At 53.6% G+C, this 23,640-nt stretch overlaps 2 protein-coding genes and 1 long non-coding RNA gene across 4 annotated transcripts; 2 read left to right on the forward strand and 1 right to left on the reverse strand.

Annotated features, from left to right (window-relative positions):
- Positions 1 to 508: 508 nt before the first annotated feature.
- Positions 509 to 17,438, reverse strand: GOLGA2 (golgin A2). Of its 2 annotated transcripts, XM_077850844.1 has the most exons (27): positions 17,280 to 17,438; positions 15,644 to 15,760; positions 14,429 to 14,509; positions 11,207 to 11,323; positions 10,885 to 10,928; positions 10,702 to 10,765; positions 10,224 to 10,283; positions 9,963 to 10,043; positions 9,127 to 9,165; positions 8,760 to 8,822; positions 8,581 to 8,674; positions 8,376 to 8,482; positions 7,385 to 7,443; positions 6,960 to 7,101; positions 5,733 to 5,822; positions 5,519 to 5,626; positions 5,246 to 5,333; positions 4,525 to 4,865; positions 4,142 to 4,255; positions 3,088 to 3,312; positions 2,933 to 3,008; positions 2,647 to 2,735; positions 2,164 to 2,373; positions 1,978 to 2,080; positions 1,788 to 1,894; positions 1,557 to 1,710; positions 509 to 1,468 (listed from the first exon to the last, which is right to left on the reverse strand). In XM_077850844.1, exons 1-27 carry the CDS (start codon positions 17,325 to 17,327, stop codon positions 1,245 to 1,247), a joined length of 3,045 nt encoding a protein of 1,014 aa, XP_077706970.1. In that variant the 5' UTR covers positions 17,328 to 17,438; the 3' UTR covers positions 509 to 1,244. The 2 variants fall into 2 exon arrangements, with proteins under 2 accessions (XP_077706970.1, XP_077706971.1); XM_077850845.1 differs by lacking the exons at positions 14,429 to 14,509; positions 15,644 to 15,760; positions 17,280 to 17,438 and adding an exon at positions 11,486 to 11,575.
- LOC144285601 (uncharacterized) lies at positions 8,985 to 13,124 on the forward strand. Its single transcript, XR_013353866.1, has 5 exons — positions 8,985 to 9,187; positions 11,037 to 11,136; positions 11,839 to 11,981; positions 12,329 to 12,547; positions 12,851 to 13,124. It is a non-coding gene; the product is annotated as an uncharacterized LOC144285601 (long non-coding RNA).
- An 88-nt stretch (positions 17,439 to 17,526) lies between the features above and the next one.
- SWI5 (SWI5 homologous recombination repair protein) lies at positions 17,527 to 22,713 on the forward strand. Its single transcript, XM_077850488.1, has 6 exons — positions 17,527 to 17,554; positions 17,680 to 17,787; positions 17,996 to 18,096; positions 19,806 to 19,927; positions 20,665 to 20,759; positions 22,368 to 22,713. Exons 1-6 carry the CDS (start codon positions 17,527 to 17,529, stop codon positions 22,430 to 22,432), a joined length of 519 nt encoding a protein of 172 aa, XP_077706614.1. The 3' UTR covers positions 22,433 to 22,713.
- Positions 22,714 to 23,640: the final 927 nt, after the last annotated feature.

A 23,640-nucleotide genomic window follows, 5' to 3' on the forward strand; every position in this document is an offset into this window, starting at 1 on the left:
ACCTGCGGGTTCATGGGTTATCTTTCTGGGAAGCCTGCTCTGCCCACTAGGGGGCAGGGGCACCAACTCAGCCCAGAAGGAGGATTGGGGGCCCCTGGCACGCACTGTGCAGGGGAAGGACAACAGGCCACCAGAGGGCCAGGGTGATGAGAGGGCAAAGTGCCTGAACTGGAAGGCAGCACTCTTGGTGCGAGGACCCTGCTTTCCCCAACCCAGGATTAGATCAGGCTCTGAGCCTCTGGACCATTAAGACAGGAGTGCTCCTTAGAGTCCCATGCATGGCAGGGGCCCTGGGATCCCCCAGGCTTCCCCAAGCAGCATGGGGGTGACAGGCCTGGATCATCTCCAACAGCTCTGTTTGCTAGGCAGGCTCAGAGACACTGGGGCTTTGCACAATCCAGAAGTCTGCCCTCTGCTGGCAGGATCTGCTCCCTGTTCAATGCCCACAGTGCAGACTCCAGGACCTAGGGGCCAGTGACTGGAAACAGGCACACACAAGGCTAAACAGTATGGCTAAATCCATTTATTCCGAAATAAAAAGCAAACAGAAGTTGTGAGTCACCTGGGCGGAACCCCGTCCCCGCCTCCTTCCTCTGTCCTATGCTATCAATAAATAAGTTTCCTCATCCCCAAATATTTAATAGAACTTCCTCCCCATTTGCCAGTTCCAACCTCTGCTATGATACAGGGGGCTGCCCTATCCCCAGAATATACAAAATGTTACACAGGTACAGTATATACACTGGGGAGGGAGCCCCCCCCCCACCAGCTTATGCCTTTGCCTGGCCTGGGTTAGCCCCAACTGTCCTAAGGCCTGGGAGAGTGCTGCCCAGTCATTGAGCTGGACAGGGGGAGCACTTGTTCCCCAAAGTGCCTCTGAATAGAGGATGCCTGAGCCCCTCTGAAGGACTGCTTGGTGGGGGTGAGGAGGCCACCAGGGAGCCCCTGCCCCCCAAGAAAGGGAGCCCTCTAAATAAACTATGTTTTTATTGAGCCTCTGGCTCTTTGTTTTTCTGGAACGATGAGTAGTCCAGATAAAGACACAGCCCTTGCCAAGGTGGCAAGAGGTCTGCACCTATTTGTCTCCCCCAATTAGGAGGCTTTTCACACCCCTCTCAGGGGTCTTATCTTGCTAGTTTAGGGATAAAAGGGTAACTGGGAAGGAATGATAGGGTGGCAGGGACAGGGTGGGAGCAGAGCCCCCGGCCCCACTTCTCCAGGTTTTGCTTGCTGGTGTCAGGCTCTTAGATCACCAGGATCTTCACCTCGTCATTGTCATCAGCCCGGTAGAAGAAGGGGACGCAGGGATTCTTGCTTAAACTTAGGTATGGCTGGGGATTCTGCATCTCCTGCAGAAGCTGCATGATCTGCTGTGCAGTGGGGTTCTCAGGGGCACTGTGGCCTGGTAGGGCCTCTCCCTGAGGAGGTGCCACATTATCATTGTCAGCCAGGCTCACCTCTCGAAGATCTTTGTGGGTCAGGGAGAGAGAAAGAAACAGGGCTCTGAGTGCTGTGCGAGCTCTCCCCGCCCCACCCACCCTGAGGGCTCTACTCACCACCCTGGCCATTGGCAGCACCAAGCTCTTGGGCTGGGGGTGCTGTAGCAGGCTCTGCTGCGGGGTCCTGGGCAGCTGCCAGGAGCTTGCCCTGCCGTTCATTGCGCTCGCTCACTAGGCATAGCACCAGTTTCTGTAGCTCCAGCAGCTTCATCTGGAAGGAGAGGTGCTGAGCACCCCCGAGTTCCACCCCTGCCCTGTACCACTCCCAGCGATGCTCAGGGCCCCTACCTTCATGTTTTCTTTGTCTTGAGCCAGACGGCTAATGTACTCCTCCTTCTCCCGGTGCCGTTCCTTCAGCACTGCCCTCTGATTCTGGTACAGGGCGATGTATTCTCCTGTGGGTACACGGGCTGCCGCTCAGGCTCTTGGACCCATCACAGGGCTCCCCCCACCCCCGGGTGCTGGCCCTCCCACTCACCAATAGTGTCTGTCTCTCCAGAAAGCTGGATGCAGCAATGCTCCAGCTCCTCCACCCGCTCCTTCAGCTCCACTTTCTCCTGCATGAGCTCCAGGAAGCGGCCCTGTGGCCAGAGCAGCAGGGTCAGGGTCAGGCAGCCCGCCCTGGTGGCCCCACCCTTCCAGGGCTGGCCAGCGATTGGCTCACCTGCAGCTTGTCCATGGCCACCTGAAGGGCCTGGTGGGTCTCCCCAGGCACACTGTCACCACTGGGGGCTGCGGCCTCCTCCTGCACCTGCTGGCCTGGGGCCACCAGGTGAGCCAGACGCTGGCAGCGCAGCTTCTGCTTCTTCAGCTGCCCGCGCAGCCGTGCCTGCTCCTCCTCAGCACTGGCTAAGGCCGAGTTAAAAAATGCCACCTGCAGGTGAGACATGTGTGTGTGCTCTTGTGGGGGATACTCAGGGTGACCAGGTGGCAGGAAGGCAGAGAGAAGCTCCTCCTCTCCTGGCCTTCGTGGGCACATCTGCGCTTCAAGGATGGTGCCGAGGCTGACCGCTGGGTCCCATGGGTTTGAGGGTTGAGACAGGTTGAGGGAGGGAACCAAGAAGAAAGGAGGGTGCCCCTGGGAGGGGGTTACCACAGAGGGAAGCGGGAAGGTGGGACGAGGAAGGGGCAGCGGGGGTCTGCTCACCACGGCCTCTCGGCTCTCCAGGTTCTCTGGCATGCTCAGCTTTGGCTGGGCAGCCTCCTCTTCCTTCTCCTCACTGTCCAATCCATCTCCTGTCAGGGCAGATGGAGGGTCCTCAGACAACCCAACAGGGGAGGTAAAGCGGGCCAGGGAACAAAGCTTGGGGCCAGTGCATCCCCAGAGAAGAATTCACTGTCCTACAGGTCCCGTCACACTTGATTCTGTGCTGCTCAAAGTCACCCCTCCTCCTCGGGCTCTGTCCTCTTCCCCTGGACACTCTCCTACTCACCTTCCCCAGGCATAGCCATGAGGCTCAGCTGGGCCTGGAGCTGCTGGTTCTGCTGGGTGGCAGATTCCAGGCGTCCCTGAGGGACCAGGAAAGAGTGAGAAGGGATGCGGGTAGCAGGCCCTCCCCTCGGGGCCCAGTACTCGAACTCCCTTCACCTGGGTCTCCTGTAACTCTTGGAGGGCTTTCTCGGCCGCCACCTTGCCCTGAACTTCCTCATGCTGCAGCCGGTCCATGAGCTGAGTCTGCAGCAGCACCTGCTTGTGCAGCAGCTCCTTGTCGGAAGCCAGCTGCTGGTAGGCGGCCATATACTGCTGCAGGTGGCTCATGTACTGGTCCCGCTGCTGCTGTAGATTCTGAGCCTCCTGGCTCTTCAGCTCCACCTGTGGGAAGACCCAGGGACTAAGGCTGGCACCCGTGCTGAGAGGAAAGCGGGAGGCTCTGCGGCCCGCCCAGGCCCCTGGCTTCCTCGCTCTAGGACTTCAGTGACTGCCCCTATATCCAGGGACCCACACTTCCCTTACCCTTCCTCATGCCTCATGACCACCTTCTATTTTCACTTTAGTGGAAAAGCAAAGTGCGCCCATGGACATCTGAGTGCGCCCTGAATGCCTCACACTACAGGCATGCTTCTCATTTAATTCTTGACACCTGGGCAGCCCGGGTGGCTCAGCGGTTTAGCGGCCCCTTCAGCCCGGGGCCTGATCCTGGAGACTCAGGATCGAGTCCCACATCGGGCTTCCTGCATGGAGCCTACTTCTCCCTCTGCCTGTGTCTCTGCCTCTCTCTCTGTGTCTCTCATGAATAAGTAAAATCTTAAAAAATAATAATCCTTGACACCTCTGTGAGCAAAATGCTAATATCTCTGAGGACACCTGAGGCTGAGAGATGAGAAGCGACTAGTGACTGGTGGAGCTGGGGGTAGCATCCAGGGCTGAATCTGAGAAGCCACCCGAGGTGCACCATCTCTTGACCTCGTTAGGGGCCTGAGCTCTCTAGCCAGGACGAGGACCTTCAGCCCAGGGATACCCACTCTGTAGAGTCAGACAGCTGGGAGTGACAAGGGGCCTGCACCACAGGCAGGATTGGAAGGACTCTGGAGTCAGGTGTCCCCCCACAGGCTGAAGCTGCACCATCCTGGGCAACCTCCCACCCTCCGAGCAGGTAGGTTTGTCCTCCAGGCTTCCTCAGCTGGTGTGGGGGGTAAGTTACCATCTCCTTTAGCTCTCCCAGCTTCTCCTGCAGCTGGCCCAGCTTCTTGGCCAGCTCCTTCTTGACATGCTGCTCCGACTGCAGTGCGGTAGTAATCTCCATGTTCTCGTTGGACTGGAGAGAGAAGAGGAGTCAGTGGCCACCCCAGAACATGGAGTCTACCTCCCACAGTGCAGGGAAGAGTGGAGGCAGGTGTCCTCACCACCTCTGCCCCACTCATCTCAGCAGGGCTCTCCGGCTCACAGGGTGCCTTCAAGGGCACCATTTTCACATTGGGTGCATACACCCTTCCCCCATTTACACGTGGGGAGACAAAGGCCTAGAGGGGTTAACTGTCTTGCCCAGCACCAAAAGACTTGGCTAGGAGGAGAAGGGCTACACACCAGCTTGACGAAGCCGTTCTGCAGCTCAACCAGCTGCTCCTTGAGCTCGCGGTTCTGGGAGAGCGCACGGCTGATGGTGGTGCGATCGCTCTGCATGCTCTCCAGAATCTGCTTGCGTTCCTCTGCCTGCTCCCCCCAGCACTCGGCTGCCCGCTCCAGCTCCAGCAGCCGCTGCTCCTGCTCCCGGTTCAGGCGACTCAAACCTTCGTTGTCTTTCACTTGGGCCTGCACCTGCTCGGCCAGGCTCTCCAGCTCCTTCTGTAGTTGTTCAGTCTCGGCATGCAGCCGCTGCTGCTCCTCCTCCAAGGGCCTGGCTGGGGGCTCCTGGGCTGGGGGCACCACTGTGGGGAGCAGGGGGAGGGGGACACACGCTAGGGGCCTCTCACCTCTGTGCCTTCAAAAAAGCCCTCTTCTTGATCCACAGCTCCTAACTGGGCCTCCTCGCCCCAAACCTTGGCTTCCTGGCTCACAATCCCTCACCCTCAGGGGATATGCACTCTTTCAAGACACTTTTGAAAAGAGTTTTTAATATTTTTATGCTCAGGACAATTCGGAGTGGTTGCCAGCGGGCACACTGCCCAACCTGGCCAACTCCTAGTACGGACCTCTTTCCCTGGGCCACAGTCCCCTTCCATCCACCCACATCCTTAGGGCATTTGAAGGCATCCTCACCAGCCCTCTGGCACCAATCCTGCTCCCAGATCCTCCTGCCTCAGCTTACCTATCTGGTTCTTCAGTTCAGCCAAGTTGGCCTCCAACTCCTGCACCTGACTCATGCTGTGCTCCTTCTCTTCCCTCAATCTGTGCATCTGCCCAAATCACAGGGGGGATGGGTACATGGGTGGGGGGAAGTAAGACCATTGCCCTCTCTATTCCCACCTATAAAAATTGCACAGCCACCTCTGGCTGCATACCAAGTGATAGGATTCCCCTTTTACTGATGTCCAGAAAGATCAAGCAGCCTAAGGTGGGGGCGCTGAAGGTCACATCTCACCTGTTCAGACATCTGCTGCATCTTCTGCTGCCAAATGGCATTCTCCTCCTTCAGAGTCTCTGCATACTGGTCTCTCTCCAGCTGCAGTTGCTTTAGTAAATCTCTCAGCTACAAAAAGGGGCACAGATGTTAGCAGGGGCTGCTGCTGGGCCTAACCAGCTTCTAAGCACCTAGGGCCATCCTTCCACACCCCCTGCTCTCTGCAAGGCCTCACCTCCCCGACGTGGGCCTCCAGCTGTGTCCGCTCTTCCAGGGCCTGGTGTAACTCCTGGCTGCTGTCAGGGCTTTTGGATTGACTAGAAAACTGGAGAATGGAAAAGGAGAAGGTTAGATGTGGGGAGCCCAGGCTGTTGCAGTAATGCACCCCACCCCAAAAGGATCTGAGCTGGGATAACGTACAATTTGGCATTGATACAGATCTCTACCTTTACATTACGTTAGTATTGGGTCCACAGGCTTTCTGTTAACTAAATACTCATTGTAAGTGCTCCTCTAGCTCCCAGTCCTGCCAACCTGGTGTGTATTCTCTTCCAGGTTCTTTACTGGCTATAGTGAGGGTGGCTACAAACTGGCCCTGGTCCCAGAAATGGGGTGGTCAGGTCCCAGAGTGCGGGTGTCCATTAACTTCAGAGCAACCTCAAGCCCTCACTTCCTCTCTCTACCAGGCTATTTGTTAGACTACCCAGCCTAGGAACAGGCGGAGGCCATGTTCAGTCAACACCTGCTGAATGGATGGGGAGATGGTGAGGGAGATGGGTAGAGAGCCCTATCTGCTGCCCAGGACAGACCAAATTTGGAGACTCATGTTTCACTCTGGGGGGATTGACCAGAAGAGGAGCCTTAACCAATTGGTCCCATGCAGGAAAAAAGCCGTCAGGAGGGTGACAGACCATGTGAGAAACAGCTGGGGCTGTGGAGCTTGGGAAAACCTGAGGGAGGGCCAAGGAATCTACAAACACACCCCCTCCGAGTATCTAAAGGTCTCAGGAAAGAGATGAAATTTTTCCTGTGTTGATTGGGAGGGAAGAACCCCACTGAAGGAAGTGACCTGAAGGCAGATTATCGCTGTGTGAATAAACACTGATGGAGGGGAGCTCTTTGGCCCAGGTACCCTGATGACCTGGTGGCCCCACCTCCAAGAGGAAGCAGATGGGGACTCATGGGCTAGCCTTGTGACTGTCAACTGTAGAACAATGGTTTGCAACCAAGATGCTTTAAAAAACAAAAATTTAAAAAGCCCCATCCCTGAGATTCTGAGTCCACATTGCTGCACAGGGCTCCAATTTGTAGATTTTGATCAACATCTGCAGCAGGATTCTATAGCAGGGCCAGAACAAGGACCCAAATATTCCAGCTTCTGGCTAACGGCTGGCCATCACAATCCCGGGAGACCACGTCCCCAGACAGATGGGACCCAGACTCCCTGGGGCTTCGGCCTCACCTGCTGCAGCAGGAGCTCCGACATCTCCAGCTTCTTTTGTAGCTCCTCCATCCCGAGCTGCATGGCTGCCTTCTCTCTCACCATCACCTGAAGCTTCTCCTCCAGTTCTGAGTTCTGCTGCTTCAGGTCCTCATTGTTTTTGCTATGGCCAGAGAGAGCAAAGGTAGGTATGAGTACAGAACAGAAAGGAGTACTCTGGTGATCAACCCACCACACTTGCCACGGGGCCACAGAACAGTCGGAAGGGGCCCCCGGGGAACATGAAGCCCAACGAGCAGGCCAGAGAGAAGACTCGCGAGGCCCAAGGCCACAGCCTGTGCTGGCGGCACAGCTGGGCCTGGAGTCCAGCTCTGTGCGTGTTCTAAGCCGTATGCGGTGCCCCCCTTCCCCTGTAGCCCTCCCACTTGCCAGCCCCGCTGTCCTACTTGTTCTTATATAACTCCAGCTTGAGGGTGTCTCGCTCTTTGGTTAAGTCCTTGTTGTGCTGCAGACACAGAAAGGCAGGGTCAGGCATGGGCTGGGCAGCAGAAGATGCAGCCACACTTCTTCACCCACCCTAGCCACACTTGACACTTTGTTCAAAGCCATGTCCAAGCCCAAGTTGTCATGTGCCGTGGACTAGAACTCGGTAAGGGTGGGAGAGATTCAGAGCTGGCCAGCAGAGGCCCAGACAGTGGCACTGCTATCAACTACTAGTAGCGTCAGAACACTCCTGACCCTTCACAGAGCATGTCAGCAGCTGCCATGCTAACAATCACATTCAAGCTTTGCGACCACCACATGGGGTAGGCACGATTGTGTCTGTTTTTACAGGTGAACAACACAGAATATCACAGATTCAGTCGTTTGCCTAAAATCCCCATCGGAAAGCTAGAATTAAACATCCAGTCCGTCTGATTCTTCACCTACATTTTCTCCCTGGGTTGGGGAAGCAGGGATAAGGAGTGGAATTAAATTTGCATTGTGATCCTCTGTCCCTTTTTTGAATGATCTGTTCATACGGCCCACCACTCAGACTGTACAGAGGTGATCTGTTCCTCTCCCTGGGTTTTTATAATTCCTTTCACACACCTTGTATTACACACATACTTCCCTTCCTATACAAATGGTAACATACGAAAAAGACTGTTCTGTACTCAGCCAAGACCCACAGCCAGTGAAGGGGGCAGGGCTGTCTCTCAGGGTCTGGACTCTACATTCAGTGCTCAGTCCAGAAAGCAGCCCCAACTGCTAAGTCCCCCAAGACAGTCAGCTCAGCCCTGGTTGCTTCTAACCACCTCAAAACTTTAAAGCAGCAAGAAACAGCCCATGCTGCCTTGTGGGCAGGAAGACACTCCACTGTGTGGAAGGGACCTTTCCCCTTCCCCTGTCGGGGAAGCTGCACCTCCAGCCAGGTGGGTCAGAAGCTTGGCTCACCCTGTCCACCTGCTTCTGCTGTGTGGAGACAGCAGACAATGTGCGCTCCAGCTCACTGACACGCTGGCGGGAAGACTGCAGGCGACTAGCAAGATCTTCAGACTCTCCTGGAATGACAGAGTTCAAAGAGGAGCCCAGGAAGGAATCCCACCAAAGGCCTGCCAACGTGCCAGGCTATGGGGTGGGAGGATGTCTAGACTCCCACCTGCTTTCTGCCTGGCTGCCTGCTGTGTGTGGACCAGGGCTGTCTGTAATTCGGTCTTCTCAGACACCAGAATCCCTATGGTCTGAATGTGAACCTTTGGGAAAGAAGGTAAAGGGGTGCTGAAGAGAGGGGATGGAAGCATTTCCTGGGGGCAGGAGGGAGATCCCAGCTCCACACACCTGCAGCTGCTCCCTTAGAGACCCCTGCTCCTTTGCAAGCTTCTGTTCAAACTCCTTCTTCTCCTGCAGGAAGGAGGACACAACATCCTTGACTGGAAGGGGGCAGAGATGAAACAGCAAAGGACGTGATCCCAAAATATGCCATCAGTGGAGCAGGATAGGCCCAACAATGTGGCCAGACTGGGGGAGAGGGGGGCGTGGTGGCAGGTAGTGGGAGGAGGGCAGGGGTAGGGAAGGGGTGGGGGACACAAGGGGGCCTTTTATTCCTCCAGGCTGGGAGCAGACCAAGATGAGAATGGGCCTCTACATCTGAATCCTCCCCAAACGCCTCTGCCACATAATCAGCAGACAAAAGATATCATGTTACTTTTTCCAGTTGATCCAGAGTTTCCTGGTTCTGTTGTTTCTGTGGGGAGAGCCAAAGAGAGGTAACTCGGTCTATTCCCTTTCACTGCCCTCTGCACACCAAGACTGAGGGATGGGCAGGGGCCAGGAATGGGTTTCAAAGGGGAAACTTCATGTGGACACGAACTGATAGAGTCTCCTCAAGCTCCCAAGAAAAGACTTTGGGTCTTGGGTAGTTTTGCTCACAGCTACACAGATGAGAGTCCTTGTGAAAGGACAGGGATAAACCTCCAGAAACAGGAGTTGAGAAGCAAGAGACTACCCTTCTGGTAGCTCGTGATTTGGAAGGGTGCTTTCATTCAACAAGTATTTACTGAGCACCCTGGGCCTAAGTACCCACAGGCCAGGTTCTGTTCTTAATAGCAGGGATACAGGAATGAGAAGGACCTGATTCTCTGAGCTAAAGGGGACCTTGGACACCTCTAATTCTACCTCCTCAGGAGACTGAAGCCCAGAGAGGAAAGGTGACTCATCCAAGTTCAAAGATGGAGCAAATTAGGGGTTGGGTCAGGGCAGGAGCACACCAGCCAAGCCAGTGCTTCCTCCAGAGGCTACAGCCCTGGGGCAAGTATGGAAAGGACTCAAGCAGGGGTGTCCGGAGAACAGAAGGAGGCAAAGAAGGCAGCCACAGAGAGCCATGCCGCATGCTCTGGGGTCCCTCCACCTGAGACTCAAACCCCCCGACACCCCATTCTCCCTTAGCACCAGGGTCCCCCAGCCCCTTTCTTCAGAGCCCCAGGGAAAAACTGGAGCCCCAGATTGGCAGTGTGGAATCAGGGGACCCCACTGGACTCTTACCAATTCCTCTATCTTGCTACTGAGTTGTTTGTTTGTTAGATTGCTGGAGTCCAGGGCTAGTGATAGCTCTTGGTACCGGCTCTGAGGCGCATGCAGAGGAGGAGGAGGAGGAGGAGTTGGACGAGGGTTGGGGAGAGGTAGAGAGAGCAGTCATTAGGGTTGGGGGCTGTCTGGGCTGGCAGCGGGGCACCCAGCCCCCGCTGTGGGAGGAGATGGGGGCTGGCCTGCAGGGTCCTGAGACCATGGTCTAGTGCCACTTACCTCTAGATCCTTTATGTTAGCAGAAGATGCCAGGCCCTCCCCATTGATGTAGGATGAAGACTAGGAGACACGAAAGGGCTCACATGGAGGCGCACTCTGCCCGCCCCAGTACCTAAGCCCTCTGACTCCTCATCCTGCCCATCAGCTGCAAACTTTTCTGCCTAACTAACCCCTCCTTTGTGCCACTCCTCCTGGTTCTTAGCCCCCCGTCATCATCCATCCCCTCCTGGGCAGCTCTCATTATGCACTTTCTGCAGAGAGGTCAAATGATGTAAGCAGCCTCAAGGTCGGACCCCTTTACCTGGGGGAGCTTCAAAGGGAAGACTTCAAAGGGGAGAGGAGTCAGGCAAACATTACCCAGTGAGCTGGCTACTCCTGAGCTCTTCCCTCCCTCTTGGGAAATCTCTGCCTCAGTTTCTTTCTGTCATATTCTCCCTCCCCATTTCCCTCCCACTTTGGGTTTCAAGTTCTGGGGTACCTCGGACACAAGACCATTGAGCTGCTGAGAAAGCTGTCGCAGGCTCTCGGTAGAGGACAGACATCTGGGGATGAACATGAAAGTCAGGGGTTCAGGAGGCCCAGCGGGAAAGAGGGGGTCTCAGGCAGAGGCCTGCCCCAACGCCTGGGCCCAGGGACCACTGCCCTCATGGGAGATACTCACTTGCTATCATCTATGAGGATAGGACCATTTTCTGCATCATGGTTCTGTTCAGGAAGAAACACATGAGGTGGTCACTCAATTGCTGGTAAGACCACCCAGGGGCAGGGGGAGGCAAGCTCATTCTGATAACCTGCCAACTTCCCAAACTTCAGGGAAAGACCTGGTCTTGGCTTCCCCCACCTCAGTCCTCCAGAAGGGCACTCTGCTCTAGGAACCAAGCTACCTGAAGAATGGGAAGAGGACCCAAAGCAGGTACAGTCCTCTGAGGAAGAGGAGGGGGTGAACATACAGTGGGGGCGGCAAAGGGGGAGGAGGCACAAACCTGATTTGATGTCATGCTGGTGACACGAGGGAGACTAGCACAGGGGGAAGGGACACCGCCAGGTGACACGGTGTCATCAACAGTTGGTGCAGCAGGAGCGGCGCGGTCTTTGGGCGCCTGTCACAGAACAGAGCAGGCAGGGGGTTAGGGGCCATGCAGGTAAGAAGGTGCCTTGCTGCCATGGACGCAGGGATGCAGAGCAGGCAGGACAGGCATTGCTGTGGTCAGAGTGACAGTCACACATGCTGGGAGCCACTCTGGAGTGCGGCTATGACTCACCCAAGCCGAGGGCCGCCTGCAGCCTTCTGGATGGCCAAAGCTCAAAGCAAGGTCTGCAAGACCTCCCTCATGAACACATGAGGGCCTTGTTCTCCGTAGAGCTCAGCAAGAGACAGTACCATGCTCTGACCTGTGGCAGCCACAGCAGGTGGAAGACAGGGTGCCCAGTCAGGGAGAAGGCAGGCCCTGTTCTTCTGGAATGCCAGGGTGACACCCCCCTGGGCCCCTGCCAGGCAGAGGGTGGTGGTACTGAAGGAGATGTGGTCAGTTCCACTCTTTGCCTCCTTCCTCTCTGCTCTCTTTTCCCTTCCCCCCTCCTCCTTCCAACTCCTGGCTGTATTTGTTCAATTCAGGCCTTTCCTGGGAAGGAAGTTACCCAACTAGAAGCCTCACCCTACTCCTGCAGGTGAAAAGAAAAACATGGCTACTACACCCACACCCCAACCTCCTAGCTCCAAAACACCTACCAACCAGGAACCAACCTGAGAAACCAGAGGTAAGATGCCTGCCCTCTGACTCTTGGTATCCTGGAGAACGATCCTGGAATGGGACACAAGGAGCCACAGAGAAACTGCTCCCTTTTCCCCACCTGAACCCACTTGCTTGACCAGGGCCCTACCCAGCCTCCTTCCAGGCTCAGGTCTGACACACTCAGTCCAAGCACCTGGCTCTACAGATCTAATGTCTGATGATGAGTAAAGATGAGTGGAGAGATGGGGAAGATGGCTGATAAGCTCAAGTTTGAAGAGGGGAGCACTAGGGAGCCAAGGCCTGGCCAGTGAGGCCAGGAGCGGGAGGAAGAGGCCACACGTGTGCCTGTCTGTCTGTCTCTCTCTCTCTCAGCCCAGGGCTCGCTGCTTTCTGGAGGCATCTGCTGCCCTCCTCAGAGCAAGTGCCGCAGAGCCCAGGGAGCTGAGGATGAATCTGAGCAATTTGCATGTTTACTGTCCATGCTGTGACCTTTGACCCTGGAACCTGGCGTTGTCTTGACAACCTGTTCAACAGAATCCTAGATAAGAGCAGAGGCTCAGCAGCTGGCTGAGGCATGAGACTTTGGGGGAGGTAGGGCACTTCCAGCCCTGGGCCCTGCAAGCTCTGGGTGCCTCCTGGCATCTTGAGATCCCCCTGATCCCTAGCACTAGATACAATGACGTTCAGAAAAGAAAAAAGTGATTACCTGAAGATTTAAATATATATATCTATATCTATAATGACGATTTTGTGACCAACCAAGATATTTCACAATTTTAGGTCTTACAGCAAAAGTAGGGGGGTATTTAAAAAAATCACTCGCCACTCCTCCAAATGCACTGTTAATATTTTTTTTATTTCTTCATGATTCCCCACTTCTGGAAATGCTATCAGCTCTCTGTCCAGGATCCTGCAACCACAAGCCAGCATTGCCAGGACAGAAAACTTAAGTGGGAAACAATCACTGATAGAAGATTGGATCTAAAAACCACAAGAGATGGGATCCCTGGGTGGCTCAGCAGTTTAGCACCACCTTCCACCCAGGGCATGAACCTGGAGTCCCGGATCGAGTCCCACATCGGGCTTCCTGCATGGAGCCTGCTTCTCCCTCTGCCTATGTCTCTGCCTCTCTCTCTCTCTCTCTCTGTCATGAATAAATAAATTAAAAAAAAAAAAACCCACAAGAGTAATCTGGGTTTTCCTTTCCAGGACAATAGAGGGATGCGGGCAGCGGGCACAGAATCCTAGAACTCAGCGCAAATACGAGCTTCAGGACTGCCCCAGGCCTAGGTTCCCCTCCTCCCTGTGCCTCTCAGCAGCTCCTCTGAGCCCACACGATGAGTCAGTCACAGCACCTAGACAGACCCGATCACCCAGGCGTGAGCAGTCCCTGGGAGTGAAAGCCTCTAACACCAGCACGCAGGGCTCTGTCCCCTGCTCTCTCTCCATGCCCATCTCTAACTGGACGTGGCTGCGTTTCAGCCCTACGCCCCTGGCCTGGCCAGTGTCCCAGGAGGAAGTACCAATGTCATGTCCAGAGAACCCACCCAGGCTCCCTGCCTTTCTGGGAGATACTCTGTGAGATCATAATGCAAACTGTTACCTGCATTCCACCCTCCGGCTGCCTGGGATTCCCTTTCCCCCACTCTCCATATGGATGAATGCTACCCGCCTCTAATCTTCCCATCAGTCTCGAGTTCATTTAGAACCAACCTTACCCTCAGTTAAGCACCTGGAATGTTGCCACATCTTACCTTGCTTCTTGCAGCAGGGTCTCTGCCTCCCTAAGTATGCATTCAACCTGGTTTACCTCTTTTTCTTGAGCACCTAGCCAACTGCCTCTCCTAGCAAGGACCCATTGAACACACAGCCCAGTGTTGAACTGATTTTTGAGAATAGGGGCAGGCGGGATGTCCTGGTCACTCATGTTTGGTTAACTTCACATGCTTTCCAGTTAATTCCTCTGAAAAAATAACCTCAGTCCTTGTAACTATAACATACACTCCCTTTGTCTTAACCCTACACTACCTACTCTCCAACCAAAATGAACTAATCCGATTCAAAAAAAGGACAAACTGCTATGCAGTCTATTCATCTTTTGGGGGACAGGTGCCCAAAGGGCAAGTGTGAAGGTTTGCTTTTATTTAATCCAAATCTGACGCGCCACTGGGTATTCATACCCAAGGCTAGAAAAAGCCAAATCCCACACACCTGCTCTGGAAGCTTTCCCAAGTTACCTTTAAACTTCAAAATGTGTCTCACATCTTCTTCAAAATGATAAAAGATGTGGGGGAAGGAAAAAAACCCAATCAACCAAGCAGGTGAAAAAAAAAGCAGACATGAACAGGCTGAGGGTTAATGACAGCAACATAAAATAAGCCAGAGGCAAAGTATTCCCCCAAACCAGAGAAGCCTTGGGGCATGCACAGCTGGGAGAGAGCAAGCCAGAGAGGGGGTTCGGCACTGCCTCACCTTCCACTTGTCCAATGGGGGGAGCGCTACCCCATTGGAGCGGTTAAGGTCGGACACCAGCACCTTCAGAATATCCTGAATCTACAGGAGGCGAGAAGGGAGAAACAAGGGCAAGGGGAGAGAGAAGAGTGGCTTAGAGAGAGGTGAGAGAGTCAGGGAAGGAAGAAGTGGGTTCAGGAAGATGAAATGCTGGAGAAGAGAGAGGGCAACAAATCCATGGCCTGTGCTGCCTTCCCAAACAGCCACCTGCTGCCGTGCTGGAGGCAGAAATCAATGTACCCAGATGGAAAAGTCCCCTGAATGAGACCGAGAACGCGATCACCAGCCCAATGCAGGTGTTATTTTAATACATTCATCAGACCCTCTCCTCAGACCCGGGTGCTGGGGACAAATCTGACAGGCTTGCAACTCCATTTTAAAAACCAGACTTCCATGGAGGGTTCGCTTGAACAAAGGGAGCTCCAGCTAGAAGTCTGAAAGACACTGATCTGCTCCAACAATATCATCTTACAGAAGAGGAAACTGGGCCCAGGGGAGGAAGTGATTTTCCTGAGGTCGCCCAGCAAACTGGTGGCAAAGATGGACTCAAAATTCACTGTCACCTAACCCAAATGCTTGGTCTCCTTGCTACACCCTGGGTCTCTTTTGGTGCTTCCTATAGGGACAGTGTGATGGCAGATGGCTATTCTCACTGCCTGGCTTCCCCCCTGAAGCCAGGGATGAGGAAAGTCACCAGGTCAGTATGTCAAATAGGACTACCCTTGACTGAATGCTTATCCCACACCAGGCCCTAAGGGATTAATATAAAAACAACATCAATGGGGCATCTGGACAGCTTAGTTGGTTAAGTGTCCGACTCCTGAGTTCTTCCGGCTCAGGTCATGATCTCAGAGTCATGGGATCCAGCCAGACATCAGGCTCCGTGCTCAGCAGGGAGTCTGCTTGAGGATTCTCTCTCCCTCTTCCTTTGCCCCTCCCCCTGCTCTCTCTCAAATAAATAAACCCTTAAAAGAAACAAAAAAAATCAACCATCTCATTCCAGTGTCACCAGTGTTAAGACATTATTACCCCAACTTTATTGATGGGGCATATTCCCAGCAGAGGGAGAGGTAGGATTCAAATCCGTACCTGACATCTCCTCCACAGTATCAACCACCACCCTCTACTGCCCCTCAAACACCCCTGGCCCCAGGAACCTGGCCAGCCAGTACTCACATCCTCAGGAGAGTGACAATCATTGGAAGTGGTAGTCTCAGGGCTACTGCCATTTTTAATCTTCCTTTTCTTCTTTGCTCCTACACCAGGGCTGTTCTTCTGCTGATACTCCCTCAACTACAGAAAGGAAAATCAGTGGGGCTCATGAGAACTATAAACCCCTGTATTCATGTCCAACTTTGTAGTTTACAATATACTCCCATACTCGCCATCTGACTTAATGCCACCAACAGCCCTACAAGGTGTTGTAATTCTCAGTGACTGCAGAAATAGACTGATAACATGACTAAGAAAAGAAAAGGCAATAATGGAATTTAAACTTAGGCAATAATGGAATTTAAACTTAGTCTTCTGACTCCGAGTTCTGGGGTTATGCCATGAAATCAGCAGGTGCCAAGAGGCAAAACCAGAGGTGGAGGTGGAAAAGGTGGGAAAAATAACATCTGAGTAATCTGACTTTAGAGTCCTTTCCTACAAATCTGTTAAAGCTGCACATTGGTATTTATCAAACTTTTATATCAACGTATCCTGATGGCAGAAGGCAGTAAAGGCACACACCTAGTGAATGTGGAAACCTAACAGAAAGAGGACAATCCAAGCACCATTTCAGAGAGAAGTCTATCATAATCTTACAAATCTACACAAATGTCATCCCTAGTACATTACTATAAAAGGATTTTTCTTTCTCAAAAGAATCAAGCACAATTGATGCTTCAGTTCTATATTATCCTGTGGCCCTCAGAACACTCCATGTTGAGACGATGATTTGGGGAAGATTCCCACCTATGAAGTTCAGGTTCCAGAGATCAGTTCCACAGAGGATAAGCAGATCTCACTCCAAAGAGCACTGATTGATGGGGGGGAGGCGGGGGGGACTCTGGTCCAGAATCATAAGGAATTAAAATGTGAGGTAGAGAATTCAGATTTAATATGTGAAAGTCTTTCTGGACAGTAGAAACCTAAAAGGAAACCATACCAAAGAAAACACACTCTCCCCATTGTCACCAAGGTGTTATCAATGTTCCATGATCACTGGTGTAGTCAATGTTTAAGGATGGGGTACAGTCTAGAGTAAGGGCTCCTGAAACCTCTCCCACCTAGGTCCCATAGTCCCCAGTCCCCTTCAAGCTGGAAATTTGCGCCGCGACCGGAGAAACCGGAAAGGGTATGAAAACACTGGGAGACTGGGTAGTAAGACCAAACACCGGGGCTCCTGGCGCTAATGACAGTTCCGAGGGGGATTGTGACGTAACTACATTCCCCTCCTCCCTACCAACGCCCGAGTCGCCGCTCCGCGGTGGGGGAGGGGAAAGCAGGGCTGGGACCGAGGTCCCTGGACACCGGGACCGGCCTGGAGAGCCCAGGTCCTCCGCTTCTGGGTGGCAGAAGGCTAGGGCCAAACCTGGAGCAGGGAGCCCGGGGAGTCACCAGCCCAAAGTCACCGGGGGCGGCGGGCGAGGGCGGGGGCTGGGCAGCCGGGGGGCGGGACTGGCTGAGACGACTTGGGGTGGGGGGCGCCAAGGGGCGTCACGGGGCTAGCCCCGTGTGCCTCAGGGGCAGCAAAGATTCTGGCCACGGCCCGGCCGTCCGAGGGGCCTTTGGCTGGGTCAGGGAGCCGCGACCCGGCACGTTTTACCTTTTTCTTGGCCGCAGCCAATTTGCTCTGTCGGGTTTCTTCCGACATCCCGGGACGGGGAGGGGTAAGGGGGGTGGCCACATCACCGCGATCCCGGCAACCACCGCGGCATCACTTCCGGCAGTCACCGCGCCGGTGTGCGACTGAGCCAGAAAGGGAGGGACCCTAGAGTTTCTAGGTAGCAGCTGGTGGGCGTGGCCTCAATGCTCCAATTCTATTGGCTGGTGAGAAAGATGAACGGGGGGGAATGGGCGTGGTCAGGTTGCCGCGAGCGGGTGGAGTGACAATGAAAGCTGCGCGCGCAGCCTCTGGCCCCGCCCACTTCGGGGCGGGGGCGGGACCTGGCTTTGCAGGTTGCGCGCGCATCTAGCCACCCAGCCGTCGCCGTCTCCGTCCTAAGATTCCGAGTACCTGGTGGGCCAGAGGGGCCGCTCTCCCGCCCCGCCCTGGACCCTTCTGCACTGCATACTCCCCCGAGACGGGGGCCCCGGACCCCAGGGCTCCGGAGGTGGGCGAGGAGCGGATAGCAGGGCGAAAGCGCATCCCTTCACAGTCCCTTTCCTGACTCCCCATTGCCGGGCCTCAGACTCTGGTCCCAGAGATCACTTCCAGAGACCCCCATCTAGCCCCCCACACTCCCTGCCCTCATCTCGGACCGTATCTGCCCCTCCCCAACTCCTTACCTCCCACACCCCCACGTAACCCTCTCCTCTCAGAGCGGACTGACTCTAGGTTCAATCAGCCTTTTGTCTTCGGATTCCTCTCCAGGACTCAACCAGGACTTTCCCAAAGTTGCCGCGGGGCCTTCCAATCCCCTGTGAGTATGCCTGTGACCCCCACCCCTTTCTCTCCCTCCGCAGTGTGAAGTCAGTGCTGCTCCCAGCCCTCCTCTCCATCCCCAGCCCCCTTCAAGTCTTCCCCCAGCACATCTTGTTCTGCTGAGGAACTCCGGGTCATTTCTCAGTCCTTCTGCCTTCTTTTCCTCCTGCCCACCAAGATTCAAAGGAGAAGCAGTGTCCTGGCCTTTGCCTGTGGTACCCCAGGCTCCCCCAGTAGGCTCTGTCTCTCCTCCTTGCCGGGAGCACCCTGATCTCCTCCCTCACCCACCACCCCACACAAAAACCACTCTCATTCCCCCAGACGCGCGTGCGCTCTCCTGCCTTTGCCATTTGAATATACTGTGCGCTTCTGGAATACTTCCTTGCAGCTTTTTAGCAAGGTGATGCCTGCTCATCCTTCCGGGTTGAGAATCCCTGAGAGGAGCCTCACTCACCCCCACTTCTGACTCGGTCCAGTTGCTCAATTAGACACTCCCTTAGCACACTGTACTTCACCTAAAAAGCACTTTTCAGACTTGTTGTTAGTTGATTAATTATTTGTCATTCATTCATTCACTGGACACCTTTTTATTGAGTGCCTCCCGTGTGCCAGGCACTGTTGGGGCACAGTGAACAAAACACAGTCCCTGCCCTCATGGAGTTCATACTCCAGTGGCATGAGGCCAACAACATATTATCAATGAAATGTATATGTCAGGTGGTGATAGATGTTTTAAAATATCAGGACAAAAGAATAGTAAGCCAGTGAGGAGTGACCATTTTAGACGGAGTGGTCAGCGAGGGCCTTCCTGATGAAGTGTGAGTAGAATTTTAAATGAAGATATCTGGAGGAAAACCATAATTACTGGGTGTTTTATATGCGTTCCCAGAAGGCAGGGGCCAGGCTTGATGTCTTGTCCATCGTTGAATTCCTGGAGCCTTTGCCAGTGTCTAGCAGATAGGGCTTATTCACTGTCAACTCACTGATTAACAACCCCTGCCCTAAGAATAGGAACCATATCTTCCTTGGCCTCTTCTTCAGATCCAACACATATTTCCTAAAGATTAGCCAGTGTACCAAGCCCTGGCCCTTGTAGCTTCTAGAGACAAAGAGGGCAGATGAACTGCAGCCCTAGAGAATGGTTTTGTTATCCAATAAAATCATAAGCCCAGCGACATCATAGACTTGAGAAGAGAATCCGAGAAGTAGACATGACCCTAGTAGATTATCTAGGGTCAGATTAGGGGCCAGAGTGAGCCCTTTAGTTAGGATTGGGCTTGGGCAGGAGTGAAAGAAAGCCCCCAATAATGGTGACCTAAATAGTCCTCCGGGACCCAGGCCTCTATCTTGGTTCACCACACTTTCAGCTTCGATTCTACCTTGTCACCCAAGATACTGTTCAACTCTATCATTACATCCACATTCTAGCCAGCAGGAAGGAGGAAGGAAGGCCAGAGAAAAGCATGCCCTCTCCCTGGAAGAATGACTCCCAGATGTTACACACATGATTTCAGATTAACTTCCCCTTGCCAGAACTTAGAGGGCTACATCTAATTCCAAGGGAAGCTGGGAAATGTAATCTCATTAGTGGGTGGGGGCTGTCTGTCACCAAGCAGAAGCAGGTTGAGTGGCTGTTGAGGGCAAACTTGTAGGTTCTGAATTGTGGATAATGGGTCCGTCTGGCTAATGACTTTGTGTGCCACCCAGCGGCCATCTCCCAAGTCTGGCCAGGCTGATGGGGCCAGCAAGGATTCTCTGCGCCTTGACATTCAGAAACTGAAGGAGAAGAGGGATCTGCTGGACAAGGAGATCACCCAATTAATATCTGAGTAAGTCTCACTGGGCTCCTCAACATGCTCGAGATAGCTTTTGACCAGAGCCCAGTAACTGAAACCTAGCCATGCTAGCTTAGCGTGAAACCAGGATGGTGCCCTGCTGTTATATCCAGCCCCTCTCAGCAATCCATCTTGGATAGGGTATGGTCAGGCCTGGGAGGAGCGGGAACTAGGAAGTGGAAAGCTGTCAGAACAGAGAGATTATCACTCTCACAGTCCCTCTCTGCCTCTGCTCCCCGCTCACACTCACGTGGGACTCCATTCTCTACAGGTGGGCTTTTCTGTGCCTGGGGGAAGCTGGCACTTCCACAACTTCTGGATTTTCTCATGCCCCTTGCTATAGTCACATGGCACAGACTGAGCAAGCTTTGTGCATTTCACACATGAAGGGATCTGACTAGCCACTCATGTGCCCATCAGTGAATCCCTCAGCTGTGCCCTTGGTTGCATAGTGCCAGTGTGGCTGGGAGCTGCCCCCCAAGGGCATAGGGACATTTGCCAGGAGTGAGGGGCTAGGCACATTCCCTGCTCTACTGTAGGCTTCCTGAGGGCAGAGTCTGTCTTGGCCCCTAGTAGGCCCTTAGTGAACATTTGTTAAATAGATGCCTTGTTAAAAAAAAAAAAAAAAAAAAAAAAAAAAAAAAAGATGCCTTGTTAGTCTCTGAACCTTGGATCCTCCTCAGCTTTCTTAAAGATCCCCTCTCTCTCTTTCTCTCCATCTCTTACCCCAGAGGCTACAGTGTGGATGAACTGGAGGACCACATCTCCCAGCTCCATGAATATAACGACATCAAGGATATAGGCCAGATGCTGCTAGGCAAACTAGGTGAGCAGCAGGACCCCAGAGGACCAGCGAGGGCTCAGAGGGAAGGAGGTTCCATTTCCCCAGGTGTTTGGATTTTGCTCCTGGGCCCTCTAACTTGCCAGCCTTCCCATCCTTCTCAGCTGGCCCACTGCTCAAATGCCCGAAGCAGCTGTACAGCTCTTACAGGAGTCCCTAGGGTTTTTTCCCTAAACGTGGAGCCTGCTTCAGAGCCCCAGGCAGATTTGAGCACGAACTCCTCTACCTGCTAGATTGAGGGCTACGGTTCCTGGTCTTCTAGGTCCCTACTCAGACTGATGGAGATACCACCCTTACCTCAAATGGCTGACTTGCCACAGAGGCAGAAAGTCACAGGAGGGTGACTCTGTGACTTAAAGGAGTATTTTGTTCCTCCTAGAACACAGTCTGACTATTCAGAGGGCTTGGCCAAGACACAAGACACACACACAAAGGTGTCTGTGCTGGCTAGGACAGGCCACTTGGGAAGTAAGGAAATGCATGGGTAGCCTCAGTCCATTACCTGGCTGAGGTCAGTGAGCACTCCAGCGTTCAGCAACTGGTGACTCTTTGGGACAGGGTGCAGGGCCAGGATGTCCACCAGGTCACTGCAGGAGTTTAGCACGTCTTGTGGAATTGCCTGTCAGCATCCAGGAGTCTGTGGCAGGAAGGGCTTCTCTGTTCCAGTGGGGAATGGATCCCAGGGAAGGAAAGGAGACAACAGAAGGAGGGAGATACAGACAAAGGAGGATGATCAGGCCCTGAGGAGAAAGGAAGACCAGGGGACTGTAGCCTAGTGATTAAGGGCATAAACTCTTGTGAGATATAACCCAGCTTGAGACCTGTCTTTCTGGTCACAGGACCTGGAGAGAGAGGATAGGGCAGCCTATCTTCTCTCATTTGTTCAGGCGATATTTGCTGAGCACCTGCCCTGTGCTACTGCACGGCATGGGGCACTCCAATGAACCAGACCCTTAAAGGACCCTGTTCTCATGTGACTTATGTTTTGGTATTGCGGGGGGGAGGGAGGTGGTCAATGAGTAAAGGAACATAAGCAGAGGAATTATAAAATGTGCCAAGTGCTATGATAGAAACAAAGATGGAGAAGAATATTGAGGTATAAACAGGGTGGCAGTTAGGAATGAGCTAAGGTCGTCAGGGAAGGCCTCTCAGGAAACCCTTCTCTTGGGAGGCCATCCCTTCCCTTGGGAGGAAGAAAGAGTCTTTGAGGGAGGAGGAGGAATGGCATCACCAAATGGCCAGGGCATGGCCCATGGGCCAGGCTAAAGACTGAGGGTTTTCAGCAGTCCTCAGGTACAGTGTAAATATAAATTTACATTTTCAGCAGGTGGCTCTAGCTGCTCTGTGTGGAGTCCAGGGGAGCTTTGTTTGACTCCTCTGCAAAGTGGGGTGAGGGTTCAGTGAGTCTAGTTTGGGGTGGCCCAGCAGGGCCCATGGTTGTGAAGTCTGGAGAGAATAGCAGGAGGGTATCTCAACCAACTATGGGAGCAGAAAGAAGGTTCAGGAGTGGGTCCTGGGTAGGTGTCAGGCCTTTGGCCCGTCTCCCCCTTTCCTCCTCAGGATGTGCATCCCTTCTTCCTTCTTTTCTTTCAGCCATGATCCGAGGTGTCACCACCAAAGAGTTGTATCCAGAATTTGGCCTGGAAATGAACGACTGAACCAAGGCTCACAGTCCTTTGTCCACAGCCTGATGGGACAGGTGGATTTGAACATGAAAGGCAGTGAGAGCCCAGCCAGCACACCCACAGGCTTCCCAGTGAGAAAGTTTCAGAAGCCGTTTTCTAGAGAATTCAATCTGAGTCAGGAGGGAGCCTGGAGAAGAGGCAGATGGTGTGGAAGCACTATTACCTGCTCCACATTTCCTGAAATGTTCTGGTGATAGGTACATGTGTGTATGTCTGCCGTTTGTAAATAAACATACAAGCAATCTTGGTGTGAATCTGTACATGGAGTCCCTCTCCTCCGATAGCCCCCTGATTTTCCCCGGGAGAAAGAGAGCCAGCCCCCCTTGGATCATAACAAGCCAACATGTACAAGCACTGTGCTGAGAACCTTATATCTGTTCTCTCTAATGCCCGAGTCCATCCTGTGAGGAATGAGTATTGCTGTCCCCATCCCCAGATGGGGAGGTGGAGGCTCAGAGAAGCAAAGTGACTTACCCACGGTCACACAGCCAGTAAGTGGCAGAGCAGGGATTCAAGCATAAGTCTAATTCTGAAGCTTATGGTTTGCATTGCTGCCTTTCTGGATTGAGGGACAAGCGGGTAGGAGCCTAGTATGAAACAGTGGCACAGAAGGAATTCTTCCCTTGTGCATCCATCTGCATAATGAGGGCCCCAGTCCCCGGCTGCAGTCTTCCACCAAGCAAGGGACTCCCTTGTGTGTTGCTTCTGAACCACCAGCACTGGCAGAAGTGAAACTGGTGCTGCAAGTGCTCAGTGCAACCCAGGGGGCAGGATTTCACACTGAGCCAGCCAAGTGTTCTGACTGGGGATCCCTGGGTGGCGCAGCGGTTTGGTGCCTGCCTTTGGCCCAGGGCGCGATCCTGGAGACCCGGGATCGAATTCCACGTCGGGCTCCTGGTGCATGGAGCCTGCTTCTCCCTCTGCCTGTGTCTCTGCCTCTCTCTCTCTCTCTGTGTCTATCATAAATTTAAAAAAAAAAAAAAAAGTGTTCTGACTGTCCCAGCTGCTCATCCGGCTGTCCCTGCTGGACATCTTAAAATCTTAGGTGTGATAGCAGCGCTTCACAACAGGCCGTCATGAGGTGAAGTAAGCATGGTTTTTAAAAACTGGCCGTGTGAGTCAGGCCTGGGTGTGGGTTCCAGCTCTGTCCATTTATGAGCTGTGTGACCACAGGCCACTGA

Source organism: Canis aureus, chromosome 16, assembly GCF_053574225.1.
Source record: "Canis aureus isolate CA01 chromosome 16, VMU_Caureus_v.1.0, whole genome shotgun sequence".
Lineage (NCBI taxonomy): Eukaryota > Metazoa > Chordata > Mammalia > Carnivora > Canidae > Canis > Canis aureus.